The sequence below is a fragment of the Anser anser genome, assembly GCF_964211835.1.
Source record: "Anser anser genome assembly, chromosome: 3".
Lineage (NCBI taxonomy): Eukaryota > Metazoa > Chordata > Aves > Anseriformes > Anatidae > Anser > Anser anser.
In genome coordinates, this window is record NC_139722.1 from 97,733,158 (window position 1) to 97,758,354 (window position 25,197).

At 40.3% G+C, this 25,197-nt stretch overlaps 1 protein-coding gene across 3 annotated transcripts in view; it reads left to right on the top strand.

Annotated features, from left to right (window-relative positions):
* Positions 1 to 25,197, top strand: part of HHAT (hedgehog acyltransferase) — a 162,018-nt gene that overhangs the window by 68,188 nt on the left and 68,633 nt on the right. For all 3 annotated transcript variants that reach the window (XM_083829430.1, XM_083829429.1, XM_083829431.1), the window contains one exon: positions 11,543 to 11,744. In XM_083829430.1, coding sequence (XP_083685556.1) covers positions 11,543 to 11,744 — 202 coding nt within the window. The remainder of the gene's footprint in view (positions 1 to 11,542; positions 11,745 to 25,197) is intronic.

Consider the following 25,197-nt stretch of genomic DNA (forward strand, 5'->3'; position numbering starts at 1 on the left):
GCTCCCTACTTTGTCACCTTCACTGGCATCGTGCAAAGCTACAGTGGGGTGGGAGTTACTTTGTGCTGATGCTCTCCCAGGCGTGGAGCTTACAGCTCTGTTGCTGAGGGGCATGAGCTAAAATTGAAGCAAGAGAGTTGGTCCATAACAAAAAAAAATGCGTATTGCATTTTTCCAGGCTTATATTTAGTTTGCTATTTTAGTGGTCTTAGATGTAAATTAGTCCAGTAATGTACACTCTGTATGCAATTTCCATTTTTCTGGGCACTAGGAAGTGAAACCACTATTGAATCCTGAATCAGCTTTCATACTTTCCTGAACATTTGGTGAATACTTCAAGCAGTTTCAAAGCTACACCGGAGCTTCTGCCTTCTATCCTTCCGTTAGGTTCTTTAGGTTATTGTTCAGACCTTAACTGACAGATTGGGTTATGACTGAGGTTTTTCAGGTAAGGCATACCAGCTTGATATTACTGTTTCTATTTAACTCCTTAAAACTGTGCATTATTTCTTAACTGGTTAGCCAGTTAAGCCATCTGAGTACTAAAGCTGGAGTGAGCAGAAGCTGCTATCTAATTGTTTGCTCCCAAGCACTACTGAGAATTAGGTTAGGCAGTTCCCAAGCTGGATGTTTGTGGGATTTTTTTTTTTGCTCCTGCTTGCTTCCCCCCACTTTTGAGGAAAGAAATGGAGTTTACGCTTGCCTTTTGCAGTCTATTGAAATATTCAAGAAGCAGAAAACAGGAAAGAAAATTACTGGTGGCCCAGTGTGTGAGCCAGTTTCTTCCCTGAGTATCTTTCAGAGAATTTCCTGAAGATGCACCAACTGCAATGCTGCTGACAAGTTGCAGTAGTCTGTAACCTGTTTTTTTCCGTCTTCTGACCTACACCTGTACTTCCCAGAAAAAAAAAATCACCAACAAGAAACAAAAACAGAAAACAAAAGCAAGTTTTGAAGTTTTGTTGATTCATTGTCTTGGGTATTTTCATGGAGAGCAATGCAGAGAAGTCATTAAATATTTCAGTTTTATCAGTCATTCTTTGTTCCCTCTTTAATAGCAAGCAGATTTCCTTTAGACAACTGGACATATAGGCGACTAAGCGTTGTAGGAGGGTAAGATTTACAGGACGTTTTCTACTTACCTTTCTGTGATACCCTAACTGATGTTTTTCCCCTGGCAGGCTTTTACTGTTTCTTTTTCCTTAAGCATGCATCTTTTTGCTTCTGTTTCTTTCCCCTCCTTGGCATGGTTTTACTTACAAGTACATTTAAATTTCTGGCTCTAGCTCTACAGTGTTTCTGACTGAAGTATATTACCTTTACATTGAGATAATTTGTTGCTGTGGGTTGAATTTTTCTTTTTTTGTTCAGCTCCAGTCCCCTGCCAGCTCATGACTTCACAGGAACTGACATTTCCCCCTTACGTTTGTATCAGGGTTGAACCATGTTCCAAGCTGGTACGAAGAGAGCCTAACTAGGCTTTCTTTACAAATGAGAAAAAATGAGATCAGCGTTACCGAAGGGTGCCACTTTGAGAAAAGTAAATATTTTATTTCACTCTGCTTGATTAAATTTGGTGTCCACTCTCATTTATATAACAATTAGGCAGTGTTGATTTGTACTGATAAATCAGGATTGTACTTTACTTCAGAAAAGATTTAACCCTGCTGCTGTTTGAAGTGTTTCTGACACAGGCTGCAAAGAGTGTAAGAGTTCTTTAGTGTGAAAGGTGCTATATAATTTTAAGTCATCCCAGCTCTGCCTAGACATCTCAGTGCCTTGGCCGTATTTTATAAATAGTCATTTCCCAGAACTGTAGACAGTGTATTCTAGGAAATGTGAACTCAAGAGCAGAGAGTGAAACACTTGGCTTGGAATAATGTCAGAAGCCCAACTCTGAACTTTGTGCACGTGTAACTTAGAGGAATGTGTAATGCTGCTCGGTATTTAAGTAGATATATTGGTATTCATCATATTTCCTGCAATATTTAAGCAGCATCTCTTCTATATTTCTGCTTTACGTTGATTACAGGCCTTTTCTTTCTTTTAGTGATGTCTTTCATGTACATTTTATTGACACTAGGTTATTGTCTGAAAGCTTACTGAGCGTTCATTTCACTGACTTTGGGACTTAGGGTCTCAAACACTATTCTGGTCTCACAATGATTTGTATTTCTGAAGTAGCAGGTGAAAGTCTTCTGAAGCCTTGGTTTCTGCTTGTCTATGTAGCCCAGCAAGGCAAAGGTATTGTGTGGTTTGGTGAAATTACCTTGTGGTCTGTGGATACTGGCATGCATGTGTACACGGTGACCCATAAATGCAAAAGATCCATCAAGCTCCCCACAAAGGTATTGTGAAGATTAAACAGTCTTTTCTGTTACCTAAAAAATTGCAGGGTTCTCTTAAACTTGCTCGCCCTGTCTATAAGTGGAAATATCTTAATAAGGGAAATAATACAGTTTCTATTATACTGACGGCATGTCATGCACATTTTTGGCCACGGCATACTGGAAATGGTAGCTTTTAAGTGCACAGTGATGAGTGTATTTTAAATGTCTGAATCCCCGGATGTCACACTTTGTCTGATGTACCTGGCACACTAAGATTAGCAGGATGGCTAAGTAGCTTTTACTTAAATATATGGAAGTCAAGTGGTTTTCTAAGAAAGGGGAAAAGTAGTAGTGCTTTATTTTTGGCAAGGTCAAAGCAGCAAATGGCATATACTTAACAGTTTTTCACTTACTGAACACAAATAGTTTAGTATGGGCAGACATGCATGGGAGGAAAAAACACACTGCAATTTGTCTCTGTCACTATAGCTGTCACTGAGAACTACTGTAAAATATGCTGCTGTGAGTGCACACTTCAGATGAGGAGGGAGATGGCAAGGGAAGAGACTTGCTGCAAAGGCTTTCTTTGTATGGGAAAGTTAAGCCCCTGCAACCTCTGGTCCATATTTGTAGAGATCTGAATTTTGAGGTGGGCCCTCCCGTGCCATAGTCAGAAGTAAAGAAAATGAGAAAAAAATAATTTTGTTCGCGGGGTTGCTTATGTGTTTTGTCTAATGATTCTTTAGTGCACGGGGAGCAACTGCAAGTGCAGAGGCCAGGGCTGGGATCCCTGCACGTCTCAGGGTAGTGCCCTGCCCTAGCCACAGACTTGTTTTTTCTTGCATACTTACTCTCTGAATCTCATTTTCTTTTCTGCCTGGTGGCAGCCTGGTAACAGGCAGCTGGAGCACTCCTCTGGGAGACAAGATCTGTTGTTCTCCTTGGCAAAGAGCCTGACCTCTGCTGTTTTATAAGCAAAGAGTGACAGTGCTATTAATAGATCCCTCCTCCAGCCAGGTTGTCAGAGCAATATAGCCTGATTGCTGAGCTTCGTGCTGAGCTGGGATATTACCAGCACATGGTAGGTGTATTGTGAGCAGCAGGGATGAATTGGGCCCCTGAGGGAAGGGCAGCTCAGAACATCCTCAGGGAGCTCTGCAAAACTCTGTGTGGGATGAGGCAGGAGGTGCCTGCTCCTGCCTCCCGCACAGCCACTGAGCTTGGGGTTTCGGCAGCAACAAGTAGCCTCCTACCATCTGCAGAGGAGATGGGACCCTGGTTTGGACTTCGGGGATTTAAACACTCTCTTGGCTCCTTGGTCATGTGGAACCTATCCCATTTCCACTGCGATCGAAGAGAGCTGTCTGGTAGCTTTGTGTTTGACTGCAAACAGGTAGTAGGCAGGGTTTTTTTTATTCCTAGATGAGGTTAAGAGAAAACTAAACACAGCAGTCTATCAGCAATGAAACTCGTTCTATTAAAAGGACGTATTATGATTTAGATTAAAATTTCATTTGAAATAAATGGATCTCTTCGAAAGCATGAGCTTCCTTACAAGAGTGAATTCAAAATGATTTATTCAATATTCCACAGTAATCTGCCCTTTGACATACGGACTTGACTTGAATCATATTTGGTGTTGAATCCAAGGGAAGAAAAATACATAAAATACCTTTCAGTTTTTTAATAGGAAACTGCACACTCAGTCTTTGTTGGGAAACACATTAAAAACTGGAAAGTGAACGAAAATTCAGGTCATAATTATAAAGCTGGGTCTTCTTGCATATGAATATTCTCATTAATGCTTTACAGCCTAAATGGACTTAATTTCTCATTAAACATTTTTGTGGTAATTTAGCAAGGTTTGCCTGGAGCCAGCCTTAGCTTACTTATTTTAAAGGGTTTGCATTCGTCAAGGTCTGTCTAAACATCATATTAAGCTGGTGAGGTGAGAGAATCTTAGAGGGCTTAAGAAGCTTTGCCAACAGTCCAGCAAAATTATTAGACAATGTAAAAATTTGAGTTTCACAGTAAGAACAAGGCCTACCTATCCTAATGGAAATTTTGCCAAATGATGCTGTTATTTTTTGATTTCAGGTGGAAATGTGGGGCTCGGCCTTCAAAGTCTTGTTTACAGGAAATATTTCTGTGATTTAAAACAGGTTTATTAATGTAGGACACAGTCTTGCAAAGACTTACAGATATGCTTTACTTATGCACTCCATGTAGCTCCATTAAAGTCAGTGACAGCTTGAATTGACAACACAGGAATTGTAAGAGCTCACCCAGAATTAAGAATTTGCAGAACTGGCCTGAAATCTTTTTATTATATACTGTAGAGACAAAGTTTAAAATCAATGGTCTAAAGCCGCAAAAAGAAAACATAGGGTGAAAAAATAAATGGATAAATGAAGGAAGCCCAGCCCCAGCTTTAGAAGGAATTGCTCTCTACTTCTCACCCTGTGTCCTGCAACACTTTATATTTCATCCACATCCCTTTTGTGGTGACAATCCTTGGGAAATGTTTAGAAGCAAAACGAACAGTAGCTTGGCTATATAAATTTGTTTTCAGAATTGTTCAGGCTCCCTTGAGTATTGATTTCTTAACTAGTGATGAAGATCTTTTTGTTTTCTTAAAGGATCAGATTCTCCAGGCATAATGCTGCATGGAGAAAAAACTTTGTATACATGCTTACAAATGGGCACTCTCACTGTACAGAACTCCAAGCCATTTCTGTTGTCATGATGTAAGATGGAAAAATTTATTACTGCTTTTTATCTTTGACTCTATTGGCTATGTAACTGTACAACTCAGAATAGTATGGCAAGCTCTTGAATGCTTTGAACTTTACAGAGGCGTGGGAATTTTGAGTACCATTATTCCCAGAAGTAAACCAGAAAAGGCTCATAAAATTATTGTGTTTACAAGCAGTTTGGTATTACAAGCAAATTCACTTTAAAAAAAAATATTATTTACATTTCTTCTGTTTCTGTGTATAACATTATACCTTTTCTGGGTATATATCTTTTCTGGTATATTATTATACCTTTTTCTGGGTATAACATTCCAAGACTTAAGGAGAGGGGAAGAAAAATCGTGGATAGCATGCATCTTGCAATGTGGCGTTGGTTCAGGAAGAAGTTTACGCACATGTAGAAGAAAAGCCCTGGACAGAACAACATTTAAGCAGGTGCTTTACTTGCACTTACTTCAAGACTTAAATGTTTGAAGTTACAGGCATATGGAATTAAAAACGATATCGTAAGGCCTTGAGGAATAAAGCCTTTCAGGCTGGTTCTGAACTGGCTGCAAATGTTCCTCTTAGTGGTTTTCTAAAGTTATCAAACTTAAAAACTTTATCATGTAGATACCATTAAAAGAGGAAAAAATAAGTGTTTTCTAAGAAAATGACTGTCAAATCTCTTACGATTGCGCCGTTAATTACCACTTCAAGAAAGCTAACAAAATGGTTGTTGGATTTAAAAGTTACTCTCTTGAAGTAAATGTCACTTTTAAATACCTCAGCTATTGTGTTTATGCCTGCATTACTTTAGGGATTTAAATGGTACCATTTACATATTTTATCCAATTCTCTGATGTTCACTTAATGAGTTAAAATTCAGATAAGTTGTTTAAATGGAACAGCTTGCTGGCTGTAGATAAGCTGATTTAAGCTACTCTAAGTGGGACTAAAAGTAAGGTGCTTGGTTATTCAGAAGATCCCCACACAGTTATGCTTTATTTGTGACAGTAGCATGGCATTTACCCGCACAAAGTTTTAATTTGAAATGAAAACAGGGTGGAAATACGTGAAGATCGGTGGCGTCTTTGCCATGGGAGGGGAGGCCTGAGAATGTATGTTTAGCTGTGTCAGGCCTGGGGGGGGAAGACAACTGATTTTTACTATATAGCATTCTTTCAGTATTTATTAATATTTATGCATCTCAGATGTCCCCCAGATGTTTTGAGATATGTAATCTACATTGATTTCTCTGTTCTCCCTTCCCTTCCCTCCGATGTACCCTGTTGTCATTAGGGAAGGTCTAGCCAGCCTGGGAGCGGCCTGCAAGGCCTGGCCCGTGGCATTCATGAGTTTCTGCTCGACAACCTGCCATGACATCTCCTCAGTCCTTTCAGCGGGAAGTATCTCGGCTCTCCTGGATGGCCTTGTCTGCCCGACCTCACTGATCCCAGCAGGACCATGCTGTGGCCAGGGAGGTGCCTGGGCCAGGCTCAGGGCCGCAGAAGCCATGCGTTGGCAAGCTGGGGGTCCCTGTGTCTGTACACCCCACCAAGCACACGATGACCTGGAATCAGTCAGTCAAAGTGGTACAGAAAAGTGCTATAGGGCTGACAAATGTCACCTCTGGAGCTTCAGCAGGGACTAACTTTCCACTGAAGTGACATTTTATTTTTTAATGCTCACCTAGCCTGCATCTTTTTGATCCAAAGTATGACAGGTCTAATCTTCCTACCTGTAATTTTCATGGGTCTTAAGAGGGGGGCAGTTACCTGTCCCACTAAAATAACCTGGAGGGACATGACAAGCTACCATCCTCAAATCCACTTGCTTTAATACCCGTTTGTCTTTGCAAAATATTCTGGTGCTTTCATTCCTTTTTCTGTCTTTGGCTCATTGATCACCAAATAACTGTTGAGTTTTCTTTCTGCGTGTGCATGTGAATTAAGATAAAGTTGTTGCACGTCGGCATCACATTTTTTTCAGATAAGTCTGCCTTCCTTGCACATCTGCAGTAAATGTGTAATCTGCTTATGAGCTGTTAAGAGATTCTGCTACAAGGGTGTTCCTTTGAGTTGGTTTAGTCTGACATGAAGATCCGTGATTACTTTTATGTGCTAAGAGTCCCTGAACTGTGGGTTTTGAGCTTCTCCGTGGATTTTCTGTGATTAGAGATGGAAATAGTCTTAAAAACTGCACGGAAGCTTAAAATGAGATATTTATGTAATGCTGTTCTGTGTGTGGTGCAGCAGATCAGTATGCTGTGCAGTAACCCCTCTGCATGTGTAAACTTTCAGTTTCGAATCACAGAAGGATCACAGAATAGACTGAAGGTATAGGGTAGTATTTATTAGAAGGCAAAAGCTGGGAAGCTGGGAAGCATGGGGATCTCTCTCTCACTACACTTTCATGTCTTTTATATATATATTTTATATACATATCTTATATACAGACATATAAGACATGAAAGTGTAGTGGCCACTGCCCCTTGACCTCTCTCTCTCTCTCTCTCTCAGTCTCTGCACGTCCTTTCCTCTTCACAGATTTTGGTAGTGAACGGGAGGACCAATTATCTAACACACTGTAAGAGACTCCTTTTCTTCCCCATCCCACTTCTCTTGTTCAAATCTCATCCGTCTCCAGTTATTGGAGATTCTGGGTGCCACAGTGAGTGTAAAGACTTCATGCTCTCTTTCAGAAGGAAGGGATAGACACAAAGGGAAAAGAAGGTATTGCATACCAGTGTCATGCTTGTATATCAAAGCATCCTCAGCTGAATTTGATCTTAGGGCAGGGTTCTTGTATCTGAAAGAGTTAATGAAGTGCTAATACAGGGACACAGGGAAGGTGGACCTGATTCTTGCTTTCTTCCATGTCCAGAAATCTCATCTGAAACATCAGGAGAGGTGGGTTCTGTGCCGTCCCTTTGGGGTTTGTGTTTCAGCTACTAGCATGTGTAATGCCTTATTCTTGAGTTGAAGGGGCACACCATTTAATTTCAGGAAGCATCTTAGGTTGAAACCATTGCAGAAAAAGTGTCTTCTAAACAGTTTGGGCTATTCTCCTTGTTGGAGACATAATTGTTATTTACAAAGCATGTATTATGTCATAAATGATAATGCAGAACGAATACATTTCTTCTATTTTCTGGCTTAATAATGCCATTCACTGTTTTATTATCTCTCACACTTACCTTTCGCATAAATGTAGCTTTCTGTAATCAGATGAGTACTTTTCTATGTCAAAATCACAGGGGAAGTATTGAGAAATTAGATTCTAAACTACCATGATGCTCAAAAATAAGCAAAATGTGTTTTTTGTAATGAAGAGGGCTCTTGTTGTGGTTCTTTAGCGAGACAATTTTGGCTATAACAGAGAACACAAAGCAGCTGGCATGGGGTAAGGATTTGGCCCCGGCTGCACCGTGTCTGAGTTGCATACTTGCTTGTATACAGGCCTGTCCACTTAAGACTGTGAACGCTGGTATGCAACATGGATATGAGGTGTGTGTGCGATGAGGTAGCATGTACATTGTTTTTCTCTGATGTCAAACCAAAGCTGGTTCTGTAATGTAATAATGGATTTTGCACAATTAATTTTCTGTGTAAATAACATAAGGACATACAGAATTGCTCTTCACACTGCTTGAGAGAAATGACTCAACATCCATCAGCCTCTTATACCTACTTGAAAATTGCCAGTGGGTGCCCTGCCAAGCAAAGGCATGAACACATGATCTGAAGGCAGTTAGTGGCCTTGTGACAAGAAGTGGCTGCCAGCGTGCTTCTGTTTTCTTCTGGTAGCTGGAGGCGGGGGAGAGAGGCCTTGCTTTCTGCTTTGCATTTTTCCACCAGGCAAGGAGGCAGAATCCCCACACTAGCGGATGGAAAGGTTAGCAAAGATTTCATGGCTCCATTTGGCTTCTGTTCTGTAAACAGGTCTTTTCAAGGGCAGTGGAAGCAAATTTTCAATTGCACAATTGCCATGGGCCTTGCTAGGAGCTAAAACTTCATTGACCTTGAAGATTCACAAAGATTTGAATTAGTGCTGCTCAATTAACTAACTGCTGTCATTAAACACTAAAAATTGTAAAATAGCCTATTTTTCTCTGCACAATGCTCTGAAAGCCATTCAGCCCAATCTAAAATGAACTACAATTGCAAATGAATAAGCTGGTGCTGCTGCACCCATTCCTGGCAGTGCCAGTCCCAGCGACAGCCAGTGACAGACTACGTGTGCTCACAAGACGGCCAGTACCTATACCACAGCTTCTGTCCTTCATTCAGTTCAGGGAAAGGGGCCATACAGAACCCAGAGCTGCTTCTGCAGTGAAAGCTACATTTTGTACAGTGGATTTAATTCAGTGCCCTCTAGAGGTCAGTAGAAAGATTTCCTTGGGGCTTAGAGTAAGGTGTCCGTCACAGGGAGATGTCCTCTCTGATGGCATCTGGGTTACTTTTAAACACGGCATTTCAGTGAATGTATGACCATGATGAGCTTTGCTGAGGGTGGCAGCATCTGCAGCATCCTGTTTTGGCTCCTGTGGGTGAACCTTTCTGGAACCGGGAGGTGCCGTGCTGTGGAGGCGTGAGAGAGACTGCCCAGGTCATGGTTCTGTGAGGAACACCGCCTGCGAAAGGAACTGAGTTATTACTACCTGGAAAATCCATCAACCAGCCTTTAAAAAGGGAGAAGGGAGGCTTCGTGCAAGGAGGTCCTAAGAGGTGATGCTTCCTTGGTCTTTCGCCTTTGTAGTCATTGGAGTAGAAGGAATTTGTCTGGCCATTTATGAAATGTCTGCAGCCACAGTCTGGGGCTCTGTTCTCATCATCCTGCATGTCAGATCCCAGGGAGAGCCCTGAAGGGGATCTGTTTGCTTACAGGCTGCTATGGCATGCTTCTCTGCAGTTAGACCTACTGATTGCAGCTGCAAGTATGTATTACTGCCACACCGTGTTCTTGTCTGTGTGACGAGAAAAGGCTAGGCCTGAGGGGAAAAGAAAAAAAAGGAAGGGGAGAGAGAAGAGAAATACAACATACATTAAAACCATTGACTTTAATTTCTCTTTATGTTTGTATGCTTAATAAAAAAACACACTGAAAATCTCTATAAATGTAATCAGATGTTCCCTGTGGCAGGTGGAAGTATAAAGGTGTATTGATATTATATTTAGAGAGGATTTGGAGCATTTGAAAAGGTTTTTTTGAATGACTTCCACTTACGTCTTAATTACTCTCATCACTTTATTTTACCCTGATACAGTATTTTACTTCCAAGGTTAAGAATAAAGCACTACATTAATTTCCCTTTAAAATCTTTGAGCTGATCTTTGTCTCTGAATGTAAAAAACTGAAAACCAGTGATGAGATTTTCAGTGGAGAAAAAATACCCTTTAATTATCTTACCAAGTAGGAATAGTCTCACACGAGGCTACAGCGCGCTATGTCGAAGGAGTGACAGCTAGAGGGAATTGTCCCTGGCACTTCTCACCTACTGCGTCCCCTCGCTGGTGCTCATGGGCAGAGCGGTGTCTCTGCTGCCTGATGAGCTTCCCCTAAGTGTTGACAGAAATATGCAACTCTTTAAATAAAGGCTGGGCAGTGGCCATGCCTTATTTTGCAACTGCCAGAAGTGGACGTAGCCCTCTAGGCAGGCAGGAAAGTGAAATGACCCAGAAAACAGTGTCAGCTTTCAGAGTCCCATTGCTGCTGGTGCTTCTGTTGAACGAGTACTGCCTTCTTGACACTTATAAGCATCAATTAAAGATTGAGCTTCTGTCTCCTGGATTCAGTTTCAATCCAAAATATAATTGCATGCAGGGTTGTTCATACAGGTATTTTGGGACGGGACGGCGGTACATGTGTTGCGAATGTCATTAGGCAGATGAGATCTTGAGAGTAACACAAGAACTGGATAGAAGGTACTTTTCAGTAAATACAATTTTTAATAAAAGATTTAAAGATGCAGAAATTAGAAGCTTTTAAAAATAGAGTATGTTTGCATATGTCTACATTTCTGAAAAATGGAAAACATTTTGTGGGTTATGACTATACATGACTTTACAGATTTTTTTTAATTTTATTGTTAAGTCTTACAATTTAAATTCTCACGAAGATTATTTGTAATTTTTGTGTATACAAGTTGGCTTACTACTACCACAATCTAAAAAACCTGAACATCTTTTGCAATTTTGAGAATATAGCTTATCCTCTACACTTGCCTAATGCAGAGTTTCCTTGACCACAAAACTGTCTTTTTGCCAAATGGTATGCGTACATATTTCATGAAGTGGTCTACAGCTTTGCAAAAACTGGAACAGGCAATGTAAATACAGAATGCCAGGTAATTAGTAAAATTAGTAAAATTCTTTTTTTTTAATGCTGCAAAATGAGTTTATTCTGCAGTGGATGTTTTTCTGAGATTTCTGTGAAAGCCATAATAACACTGCTTATCTATCACTTCACCTACAGGTACATTTATGTTCCCATGGGAGGATCTCAGTCCAGTCTGCCAGGAATGCTTTTTTCCACAGCCCTCACTTTTGCCTTTGTAAGCTATTGGCACGGAGGACAGAGCTATCTGTGGTACTGGGGAGCTCTTAATTGTCTTGGAGTAATTGTGGAAAATGGCGTCAAGAGGATACTTTCTGTTTCACTTATTCGAGACTTAATTGTAAGTTGAATCTCTCTTCACTTTGTGTTCTTGTTTCCTAGCTTCATGCTTATCTGAAGTTCCCGGTTACTAGTTTGATTTAATCTATAGTAAAAGTGGTGGTTAATAAATAAAACAACATTCCCTTCCCCACTCTGCCATTTGACGTAAGCCATATAACTAGAATTTTGCAAAAAACAGCTAGGCCAACACTGAAATATGCATGGTCTTAAAAGCTTTCTCTGCAATGCTAGTGCAAGCAACTGCTTGTCACATTGTATAAGGTTAAACAGAAGCCAGTTTTAGTATTTGTATTCTGATTTCACTCAGGATGGCCTTAAAATATTCATCTTCACTAAAATTAGGAGTGTAATTTTCTAACCATGTGTTTCCTGGAAAAAAGTACATGTGGCAGCTGCTTGCATCTGGGAACAAGCTTATGCTAAGAAATCTTACGCCACTGTGAAGAGTCCATAAAGAAAGTATTATTTTGTTTTGAAGACCTCTGGTATTTTGACTTTTCTTATGCATTTCATTTCCATTTGCTTATACTTTTCACCTTCATACCATCTTTAATGCACAGTCATACTCAAAAAAAGCACTATTTTAATTTTGATGGTCATTTTAGTCTGCAGGTTTGCTCAGTATTTAATCCCAAATCTTCTAATAACTGTTTGTAAGGGTAATTCCTATGCCTCACTTCCTAAGTAGTGATAAGTGCTTAGAATTCATACTCCTTTATAATACCGAGATGGCGGTGACTCAGTCTCCAGTCTGATGAACCCCTGATGCTCAAGTAATTATGTTTATTCTCCATCCCCCTGTTTTCAGTTTTCACTGCTGTGGCATGCCATGTGTGGCAGCTGATACAGCTAAGTAATTTAGTAGCCAGTGCTACCTTATACAATCCAAGTGTCCATCACTGTGAATTTGGAGACAGCATGGAAGCAGCTTTTTTCGTTCATAGAGAATGAGTTTATCAGATCCATTAATCTGCCCTCTGGGGTGAAACTGAGCTTCAGCATCTGACCAGCTGCATACATTTGTCTCTGGACTGGAAAACAACAGTTTCTCAGGCATCTAGCTATATGAGGAAGACATAAGTGTAGGGGCATCTTGTACTTGATGCCATTGTGTTAGAATTCTTAAAAAGAACTCTTAAGGAATTAAGTGCTTAAGTACCATTAAAATGATAGGGGCATGGCATTGTGAAGGTTGGGTTATACGTGCTGGATTGATTCTAACACGTAATTCTAATTATAGCTAACCAGTGCTGGCAAATTTTGTATAATTAAATCGTGAACAGTGAACCCAAGTGCCTTTTCCCCCTCATCCGTTTCATTGTCATCCAGTGTTTTTAAAGGCCTATTCAGTGTCTTCCATGACTCCATGGTTTTCCATTCCTGCTTGAAAACATCGCTGTAGATGTTCCTGAGGAGGTACTTTCTCTTCTTTCCTTGAAATATTGCTGAAACCAGCATTTTTACTATGAATCATTTTGGCATCTGAATTAGTGCCCACCATAAGGAAAAATATGTTCCCTGGAGTTAGTAGATCGTGCACATCTTGCCACATTAGGTTATGGCTAAGTCATACCTTACCTTGTGCCTTGAAAGTTTCTCTACAACAACATGAGCTGCAGTCTTTGTAAACTGCCCCTCGCTGCTCCCTCTGCACTCTTCCAACAAACTCCCATTTTCTTGTCAAATGCTGAGACTGGAGGGCAGATGAGTAGCTGGACTTTGACCCTTCCTTATCAAGAGGTGGAATGATATTCTCTAAGAAATATCTCTTCCATCAAAAATGAGCTTCATGTTCTCTAATGTCCTTTATAAATTTCTTTGTTTCCTTACACTCTGGCTTTTGCAAGTGTTCCTATAGCCCTGTCTCAGCAAGCCTAGTCTCAGTGACTTTGAGAACCTCCTTCTGAGAGAAGGTGTTTCGCTTAAATTTCATCTGTTCATCGGATGAAATCTTTGTAAGCTTTGTGCTTCACTCATTTGCTGTGTTGGCTCTTGAAGGCTATTTTTGAAAAGGAAAGTTTATTTCTGCCCCAGAATAGCAGATGAGTTTCTAAATAAACACACAGTGTGGATTTATGGGTTTTTAACCAGTCTATTTACCTCTCCAATATTGTTGTTAAAGTTGACTTAAAAAATTGAGCTGAGCTGGAGGTACTTATTTGGTAAAATATTTAAAAAAAAAAAAAAAGAGGAAAAAAAAAAGAAAACCTTGAAAAAAACTTGAACTTTAATTCTGCTTTGTTTTTTAAATGAAAGTGATCACAAATAACAACAGTAATTAAAGCAAAACTGCTTCTGTTTTTTCCCTACTATATTCCCTCAATTCTCTTGCAAAAGAAATCTAAATAAAGCACATTTGATTATTGTCCTTCACTGAATCCTTATGCTGACTAAGAATACGTATAAAAAGAATCGGACCCTACATTTATGCAGATTTCATGGTAGTTTAAATCTCAGCACATCAAACCTAGCACAGAATGGGCAAAAAACACTTCTATAGCTTTAAATTGAGTCTGACAGGTTTTAAATGTCATCTCAGGCGTATTGAACTGGAATAACCGAGGGATAGTAAGCATTATTTATGAGAATTAAATTCAGTATATAAACAATTATTTACTGAAAACAGTAAATTTTCTAACCCATAAATTTGGACCTGAAATTTATAATCTGTACTGGTTGCAGAACAGTACCTAGCTTCCTGATTTCAGCTCTAAAAGAGATTATTCTCCTTTTAATGTAGTTTTCAATTTACACTGCTTTGAACTTCGTGTTTCAGTGAGTTTTGTTCTGAGAAGTTAACTGTGTATCTTTTTTTCTCCATAGAGATTATTTGTTAGGTATCAAAAAATTAGAGCTGAATCCAGTAACATTTTAATTCTTTTTATTAAAGCATTGTATATAAAACAATAACTGCTGTGCATCGTGAGCTAAGGTGTATGTGGGAACTGTATATTAATGTGGGAGAATTTTATAGGATTTTTTGTCAGGCCTTTGTTTTCACTTTTTCATGAGCTATTTAGAACCATACGAAGCAAAGTAGTGTTTTCTTTCACTGATTCTGTATTAATTTCCCACAGATGAACAGAGACCCCAGCAGTAACTCATTTGAAATCAGTGATGAGATTTGTAATGACTTTTAATAAATAATGGATCAGATTTCTGGACAAAAATGCTAATGGCTATCATTTTTCTAGTGATTTCATTTTTCCCCCTCCTCCTTTTCCTTAAGGAAAACAAGATAGAGATCTATACAAGAAATGACATCTTGGTTTAAAAATACATTTAGAATGATTTAAACCTTAGAATAGCTGACAACATCTTTAATGGATTTGGAAATTGTTCAGAAGAAGACATAGCAAAGAGGGTGAAGTTGGCAGATTGTTAAAATTAATGTTTTAATCTTAATTGAAACAGTAACATTTATTTTCTTAGTTCTTTTGTAGTAAAGTGAACACATGTCATTCAGTCTCATAAGATTTTTTTTTAATTGAGATGTAAAAATCTCTCTTCTAAAAATCACGCTATGATGAATTTCTAGTTTGAGCTTATTTCTAGCTTTATGTACTAAGGAGCTAAATACACCATTAGTAATTCAATTTGAGAAGCCACCTAATTTTAAGTATAACTTAATTTTAAAATATTTTTTTTACTATCCTTATATTTATTTATTTTTTTAAGTATAAAATACTTCAATTTCTAAATTTTTATTTCTAGCTGTGATGAGGTGCCACTAAGTCCATTTCAGTTCACTATAACTGCCTCTTATCCCCTCTTTGTAAAAGGGGAAATATTTTCTATAATGTCTGTGGTTTTGGTTAGTGTGTAACATTAGGGGATTTTTTCATCTTATAAAATGAAGTCCATGTATTTGTGTCTATAGTAAAAATATCACTTTTGTTCTGGGTACTAGAGACGTGGTCAATGATAATTGGCAGTCTCAGCATTGAAGAGAACAGGATTTTAGAAGTCTTTCAAAAGGTTGAATGTGGTCAGGGTTCTTTTGGTCTGCCTTTTTTTTTTTTTGTCCTTTTTTTAATCTGTTAAATTTGTCTGCTGTATTTCTTCTGCTCGGAGCATCAAAAATTCTGTAGTTATTCATAACAAATGGTGCGGTGATCCTGCAGACAGCTGGAGTGGAACATGGAGAGATACTGCCTGGTGAGCCCAGCCTCTGTGCTGTGGTTCTTCAGGGTACTAAGCTGATCTAACAACTCACTGCTATTGAAAGGGAAAGGGCTGAATTTCCCTTTCTCCTCACTTCTTTGCAGTCCTCCTGCTTTCTTCTCTGCACTCCTTTCTGCTGGAATCTTTGCTGAGCTGACTTAGCTCTTCACCCCAGCAGAAAACTTCACTTCCTCTGATTATTTTATTGTTAGATGATTTGTCTCATGGTTTGGACTCTGAAAAAGCACCCAAAGCAGTACAAACTGAGAGACAAGTCAAAGAAGGGAAGTGGGAATGGAAGAGCTTACTAACCGCTTGGAATTTCTCCCTTGCAAGCATACCTGAGCAGTACGTAGTAGTAAGTTGTAAGTTGAGCCTCCCTGTATAGAGTGGGACAAACAAAACAATTAGGTCCTGCTTCAGGAATTGCTTAGCCCCCTATTAGGGCCCAAACTCAGTCAAACCAAGATAAAGACACTGTGAATTTCACAACTGAATCCTATATACATTAAGAAAACAGAACTCTCATTTAATGACAAATTTCATTTTGCAAGTATAACTCACTTAAAATCGCCATGACAAAGCTGTAAAACTTCCTTCTGCCACTGTCAGTGGCAAGATCTGACCAAACATTTCAAACTCATCCGGAGAAAGTATGTATGTAGACCACCTTGCAAAATCAGATCTTTAATAAGATCTTTGTAATAAATAAAAACCCTTCTCAGCTGTTCTTCAGCACGTAGTAGGCTTTGATCTTTATTTTGCTTCGTTTGATGGAAAGAGTATTTATAACACTGGTTTACTAATCTCAGAAGCTTGTTTCACCTTTTCTCCTTTACTAATAGTTTTGTGTAATTCATGCATATTTTTATTGCAACATGGTAACTCAGTTAAGTGGCAGGCAGTGCTGATGATCCTTTCTTCATAATCCTCTTATGTACTTGCTGTAGATTTCTGCTGGGTTTGTCTCTTCAACTGTCTGAGAATTTATAATAACATAAGGTAAGGTAATTGAACAAAGTCCCTTAATCAGACTGTTTGTCCGTAGTGCTGAAATCTTTTTTGAGATATAGGTATCACCTATAATGTCAAAACCCCAACCAGTGAATAGGGCTTGCTGTTATGCTCTGAATAGCAAATAGGAGGCATCCTGCATCCCTGGAGGAATGACCCAACGGTCAAATGCTCTCTACCTGGTGTGAAGATACCTCCCTCTGAGCCTTGAATTCAGCCATATCAGTCATCTAACCAGAAATCGCTGCTGTCCAAAGTGGAAGTGGTCTGACTCAAAATCAATGGAAACTCCTTTCTCTAGACGTAAATCTTAGCCAGGGCAGATTTGTGACAACTGGTCGTTATGTGTGGTACCCAGAAGCAGCAAGCTGAGTCATCAAGGTGCTGTTTCATTCTGAGCTTCTGAAAGACTATCAAAGGTGAACGTGGGCTGGCTGATGTATCCTAGATTTTTTTTCAATTACTTTTAGTTCTGCCAACAGTAGTTCTGAGTCAAGAAATTCTTGCCATGTTTCTGCTTTGCTTGATTTTTTTCTCCTTTCTCTGCCTTCTTATTGTAAGGATTCATTTATCTTCATGTAAGTGGATCCCAGAACATTTGGAGAGCCCTTGTAAAAATGCAGGAACACAGGCAGGCAGACACACACACTTGCACTCTGACTCTAGTTTCCTTACTTAGGGAACTTCTTGCCCTAGACTCGGTAACAAAGAAAATCTGGTAAGTATTGTTTTGCATTAGGAACAAACATACAGTATGATACAGACTTTAATGACAAAGTGCCTGCAATAAGATTTCAGAGATAACATCCTATTGTTTCTATCTTTTGAGTACAAACTTCCCTTTTTTGTCAAATCTGTGCAAAAAAAACGATTATTTTTGATGTCAGCAGTGACAAACTGTAGTGATTTTCCATCTGTTTTTAACCAGATGATTGCTGCTATCCTTCAGACAGCAGTGTGAGCTGGGAAGCCCCTCCTGTCGCTACCCATTTACCATAACAAATAAATGTTTCTCCCACCTACCAGCATTATTTACTTCCTGTTCTGCTTTGGAGACATCAGGCAGTTTTCTGGCACTTTGGCCATAATGTGGCTTTAAAAGCAAGTACATCATGCTATGGGGTGAAAAGAAGGTAGAGTGATGCTGATGATTGTTACTGTTACATCAATACAGCCTTGTTCACCTTAAAAATTAATCCAGACAATAGATGTTAGCATTTACAGAAATACAAGTTAAAGTACCAAGGAGCGGGTTGCACACTTTTGTCTTTCTGCTGTGCCTTTCAGAGCCATGTGCATTAATGCACAGCGTAACTCTGAGCTACAGAAACTTGCCATGTGGAAAATGAGGTCTGAATTTGCTGAGTGTTTATCAGATGTCTCTGTGGGGATTATTACTGTGTGTTATTTATTTGTTAACAGTTTCACAGTGGCAATGCGGGAAGACCATTATGAGCAGGACCTTGTGCAAAATTCTGCACTAATGATTAGACAAGTTAGATCCTGTCCCAATTTGGTTAGAATTTAAAAGGTAAAAACATGAAAACATGGGATAAGGGATCTGAGGGAGCCAGAACAGGCAGAGTGGGAACCAGAAGAACAAAAATAAGGATGTTGGCCTGGACACAGAGGAGAGTGCGCAACTCTTGCAAACTGTCTTCCTTGGTGAGAGGTAAGGCACATTTATAGAAATATGTACACTGCCGTTACTTGGTTAGATTCCTTGAGGATGGTGCGTTTCAATGCTGTTCATTTTGCACTTTTCACAAGCTGCCACTTTTTAAAAAAATGTTTAGGCAGGTTCTTTGAGGGTGATGAGGAAATGTAGGAGCAAGCACAGAAATTTACTTCTGTGTATGTCAAACTTTCACACATGCATCCGTCAGTGTGGTGCATACATATGAGCTGGTAGGAGGCTTTCTTCAAACAGAAGGGGGTTTGGCTGTTTGCTGAGCGATGCTATAAATGTAGATCTTTTGGAAAAATCTAAAAATGAACTGGTGCTAGTGCAAGACAACGTTTTGTTGAGTGAATGTTTAGTAAGGCATCAATAGAGAAGATGAGTATCTTCTCAAATACTATATATAGCATTTATTTCTAAATTCAGAAACAAGTTACATTTGTGAAAGTAGATCTTAACTGTCAGCTGCTTGATTTTAATTGTGTGGTCCTCTTTTTATAGGAGTGATGTATTGTCTGTAGGGAATTACAGGTCATTTGCATCATCCTGACTTTTAGAAAAAGTGTCGTCAGTTCCCTCCTTCCTGTGTGAACCTTCCAGGAGCTAATCTTTATGTTTGCTTTGGAAGGAAAGTACATGCCTTGGAAGCACAGATTGCTTCAGGCCATAGTTAGACTTGGGGAGAAGGGAGGGAACAACCGCAAGCAAAACAAGATTCCAAAAAAATAAAGCAAACAAAAGTAAAGGGCTGGGTCTGGGTTAGAGCTAGATGCAGAATGGAGCAAACAGGAATGATTACACGATTACTGAAGAGTACAATGTATGCTGGTGGGAAATTAAATTTATCCTTCCATTTGCTGTGGCCATTGTAGATGGATGAAAGATCTGGTAGTGCATCTTGTTCACATTCTACTTGCAGGCCTGTTCCTTTATCTTGTTACTCTTACAGCCCTGGGGATTCCACAATTTCTTCTGCATTATTTCATAAATGGATGTTTTGTCTGGGTATTCAACCTAAATTCTTTGTTTGTGTTGCCTTTTTTTTGTTCTGTTCTGCGGTAAAGTCTCTACAATTACCTATTCAACAGCTGTCCTTGAGCTTCAGAGTGAAGAAGTGGTCTCACAAGGACATGTCAGCCTCTCACCAGCTGCCTTTCCATTGCTCTTGCTGCTCCTCAAGCGTGGTTTCTACCAACATTTTATTAATGAGTACATGTACTGCCTCCCTTCATTTCTGCAGTCTCTCACATGCACTTTTGTCACTATTACCCATTGACAATTTGTATTAACAAGTGTTTTTAGAAGTTGCCCTGCTGCTCGGACCCAGCCCATCTTCATTTCTACTGCTCACTTTAAAAATTAAATAAATCAACATTCTGTTTGGCAGAGCTTTGTGACAATTTTCAGCCTTTCCTCCGTCCCATCTGCTCCCCCAGCTGCTCAGTCACACCCTGCCCTCCATTTTCAGTGTGCCTAACTGCAGATAGATAAAATAGCCAATAACTGTTAGTCAGGATGTATCGCTTCCCTTCCCACTGTCCCATCTGCTCCTCGCTCTCTTTCAGCTTTTCTCCCGTGCTCTTGCTTTTCTGCTTTGCTGTTATTTTTGGAAAATGGCTGCATTGCGGATGACCCAGATTCAAGGGGTGCATCGAGGTATTTGCTCGTGTGTCTATGAGGGTGATCGCCAGGGCTCAGGGATGGACTTAGTAGAGTTGGCCTGTGTTTATCTATGGATATTTTCTGAAAGAAAACACTTAGAAGTGCTTTTAAGATGGCTGGATATTCTCTCTGGCTTCTGTGGAGAACTAGCAAGTACAGGCCTTACTCTTTAGCTGTGATGCAATGGGTGATGGAAACCAAAGTTCGGGTCCTTAGGTTACAATGGCAAAAGGAATTCCAATAAGCAACATGAGGTTTTCCTCCATTGATTTCCTGATATGCATAATGGTACCACATGTGCACCTTCTGTACTGCAGTGACTGAAACATCACATGAACATTTTGAATGTTACTTCTCTAATAAAAAAAGGCCTTCAGGAAATTGAAGGGGTGGATCTTTAGTAACCTTGGGAAGCATGCTCACTTCCCCCTCATACACTGGGAGAGGCACTAAAGGATAATGGAGGGACTAGGTGTTACATATATGATAATTGATTTGCTTGGTTTCTTCAACACAACATATTGCACATTTTGTTCTCCTATTTTAGAATTTTTATGGATAAGTTGACTGGTAGGGTTAAGTGGGAGAGGATGAAATCTGTAGAGCAGATAGTAATGAAATATTCTGTGTTTAAAAAATAACAACTCTACTAAAAATTGTACCAGAGTATTTTTACCCTTTGAAGACCAAAGGCAGACGAAAATAAAATAATGTCATCTGTACTGTTGAAGCTTGTAGTATCAAGCACATGTTTCATGTCACTCTGGCCATAGTATCTGACAGTCTTATTCCAGAGTGCATATGTTCCCATGAGAAATACTCAACTGCTTCTCCAGTTTTACCATGCTCATCTTACTTTGTCTTATGCTTTGAGTATCAAGTCTCTGGAAGGGTAGTCCAGAATTAAATAAACGTTGCGAATCTCTGTTTTGCTCCATGAAGATGTATGCTTGCTTAAATTTCATCAAGTTTAGTTCCCTTACATGGGAGTTGTTAAATATTCTCAATATGAGCAAGCTTGATAACATCACTGACTTTACGTAGAAGTTCGCTCTAATCTGTCCCAGTGCAGCTATATAAATGAGTTGCATTGCGAATGCAGCACGAGTAAGTCTCTTCCATCTTCTGAGTGCTTGCCAAGAACTTACCAAGTAATTTCTGTTAGGGGAGGCTTCTTGTTGCTTGTTATCCCATCATCAAGCTGATTTTGCAGAGTGATGGAAAAGGTGCACCCCAGTTCCTGAGCCCTCCTGAAAACAGCATGGTATGTGACATGCTCCCAGAATAAGCTACTGCAGCAAGCTCCTGCATGCAAATTCAGCAGCCCTCTGAATAAAGAGCATTTGGAGCATGCCAAATTACCATGGTGCCACCATTGTTGCTAGAAAAAGGTACAGAATAAGAATGCTTGCTGTGGGAAGGTGTAGGATTGGGTCTTTGATAAAATGCTGGGGAATATATTTTAGTAAAAGAAGACTTTAGTGTGATATTTGGTATAGGACTGCCTGGTTTTGACTGCTGTGCAGAATTCCATCTTGGGTGTCCCTCAACTTCCACGTGAGAGAATGGATGTGTATTCTTATCAACGTTCTCCAAAGTATTTTCTCTTTTGTTGACTAACTGTGAGGCGTAAACATATTGAGGAAAAACACTTCTTGACCCTCAATTTCTTCACTCCATGCCATTCAGTAATATCACTGTACCATGTACATCAGTGAATATGCAAATCTTTTGTTGATGAGCTCTAGTTCACCTTAGTTCTTTAAAATGATTCTGTGCTTCCTGAAGCCACTTTGACTGATAGTGATATAATTGCCTTGCAAAGTAAGCAAAATAAGAGCATTTTAAGAGATAAATAGGAGTATTTATCTGACTTCTAACTTCCACCATGTACCTTAACTTGACTCTTAATTCTAATCTATATAATATATTCTGGTGTGTATTGTCTTTCATAAACGGTCTTTCTCAAGAAACAGCTATTATACACACTTCCTATTTCTGGTGTAGTTTTCAATTAGAGGTTAAATATGAGATGCATGTATAACGGGAAATGGATTTAGGAATAGGAGGGTTTGGACAGTGCAAAGCCTTTCTGTCCTGTCTTCTTTCACCCCTCTCAAACACATACAGAAATTTACTTTTCAAGGTACCCCATTACAATAGTACCATTTTTTTTAAGATAACAGAGGGCCAAGTTGAGAGAGATCTGATGGTAGCCAATTTTACTAGATCCACCAGCATGCAGAGATAGGTCTTTCCCAACGTTAGCCACAAATGATATCCACAGCCGATCTTTATTTACAGCAGGAACTGGACTGAAATGCCAACCTGAACTCCATTCAGTTCCAGGAAAGGTGGCCTGAGCTAACCTTTTAAAGTCACCTTCTGTGTTATATTGCTTGCCCCTGGACTGATTATCCTGGCGATGTGTATTTTAAAGGCTACAGTCCATTTATGTTGCACTAGGAGATAAAAAGTGTCTAGTAGAAGTAAAGTATTATGAAGTGTCGATGTTAGGTTACAAATAGTGACTCTATCACAAATAGTGATGAGTTCATGACTGCGGGAATGATGAACTATAAACTCCCAGTCAGTCCCGAACTTGTGATGGATTTGCTGCTCCACTTGGATGTATGTAAGTCCATGGGGCTTGATGGGATTCATTCCAGAGTACTCAGAGAGCTGGCTGATCGCAGAATCACAGAATTGAAGGGGTTGGAAGGGACCTCGAAAGGTCATCGGGTCCAATCCCCCTGCCAAAGCAGGTTCCTTAGAGCAGGCTGCCCAGCTAGGCGTCCAGACGGGCCTTGAACATCTCCAGAGAAGGAGACTCCACAACCTCCCTTGGCAGCCTGTTCCAGTGCTCCGTCACCGTCATTGTGAAGTTCTTTCGCATGTTGGTGCGGTACTTCCTGTGCTCTGTCTTGTGGCCATTACTCCTTGTCCTATCCCCACAAACCACTGAAAAGAGGTTGGCCAGATCCCTCTGTCTCCCACACGTCAGGTGTTTGTACACATTGATGAGATCCCCTCTCAGTCTTCTTTTCTCCAGGCTGAACAGACCCAGGTCTCTCAGCCTTTCTTCATAGGGAAGATGCTCCAGGCCCCATATCATCTTTGTGGCCCTCCGCTGGACTCTTTCCAGGAGATCCCTGTCTTTTTTGTACCGGGGAGCCCAGGACTGGACGCAGTCCTGATGTCATTGTGGGACCTCTCTCAATTATTTTTCAATGGTCATGGTAATCTGGAGAGTTCCCAGTTGACTGGAAGCTGGCAAATGTGGTCCCGGTTTTCAAGAAGGGCAAGAAAGAAGATCCTGTCAATTACAGGCCTGTCAGTCTTACTTCAGTGCCTGGTAAAATTATGGAGAAGATTATTCTGGGAGTTACTGAAAAACACCCGAAGGACAATGCAGTCATTGGTAACAGCCAACATGGATTCACAAGAGGGAGGTCATGTTTAACAAACTTGATTTTGTTTTACTACAAGATCACCCTGCTAAGTTGACCAAAGGAAGGCCGCTGATGTAATCTTTCTGGATTTCAATAAAGCTTTTGATACTGTCTCTCACAGTATCCTTCTAGACAAAATGACCAGAATACAGTTAGATAACAGTAAAATAAGTTGGGTGAACAATTGGCTGACAGTTCAGGCCCAAAGGATTATAGTAAATGGGGTACATCAGGCTGACGACTTGTCACTAGTGGATTTCCCCAGGGATTCGTTTTAGGACCAGTCATCTTCAATGCAATGTTTTCATAAAGTATTTGTTTGTAGGACTTGAAGGTTTTTTGTGCAAGTGTGTGGAAGATAACAAATTGAGTGGGGCTGTTGATTCCGTCGAGGGTGGTGAGGCCTTACAGAGAGGTCTAGACAGGCTGGAGAGCTGGGTAATCACCAACAATATGAAGTTTAACAAAAACAAGTACCAAATTCTGCACCTGGGAAGGGACAACCCTGGCTGTACATACAGCCTGGGGGATGAGGTACTGGAGGTCAGCCCAGCAGAAAGGGATCTGGGTGTTTTGGTTGACAGCAAGCTGAATATGAGCCAGCAGTGTGTTTTGGCAGCCAGGAGGGCCAACTGTGTCTTGGGGTGCATCAAGCACAGCATTGCTAGTCGGTTGAGGTAAGGGATTGTCCTGCTCTGCTCTGCAATTGTGCGGCCTTACCTGAAGTACTGTGTGCAGTTCTGGGCACGACAGTAAAAGGAAGATATAAAACTGTTAGAGAGTGTCCAAAGGAAGGCTACAAAGATGGTGAAGGGTCAGGAGGGGAAGATGCATGAGGAGAGGCTGAGGTCTGTTGGTTTGTTCAGCCCAGAGCAGAGCAGGCCGAGGGGAGGCCTCATGGCGGCCTGCAGCTCCCTCACGAGGGGAGCGGAGGGGCAGGCGCTGAGCTCTGCTCTCTGGGGACAGCGACAGGACCCGAGGGAACGGCATGGAGCTGGGACAGGGGAGGGTCAGGCTGGGGGTTAGGGGAAGGGTCTGCACCCAGAGGGTGGTCGGGCACTGGGACACACTCCTCAGGGAAGTGGTCATAGGACTGAGCCGGCTGGAGCTAAAGAAGCATTTGGACAACACTCTCAGACACAGGGTCTGATTTTTTGGTTGGTGCTTTGGAGACCCAGGAGTTGGACTTGATGATCCTTGTGGGTCCCTTCCAACTCAGGATATTCTGTGATTCTAAGTAAGACTGAGCATCAAGGAAGGATGTAAATCTAAGGGTATCATCCAGGCAACTATAGCTTCATTGTCATTTTAACACAAGGTATTCTTTCACTACTTTCTCTCCTGGCAGTATTTCTAACAGGAAGAGAGAGGAGAGAAGGAGACAGCAAAACAAGGAGACAGTTTCTTCTTTTCCAGAGAAACACCACAAATCCATAACAGCTGCTTGTGTTGTGGCAATGGAATGTATTGGTAAAGGC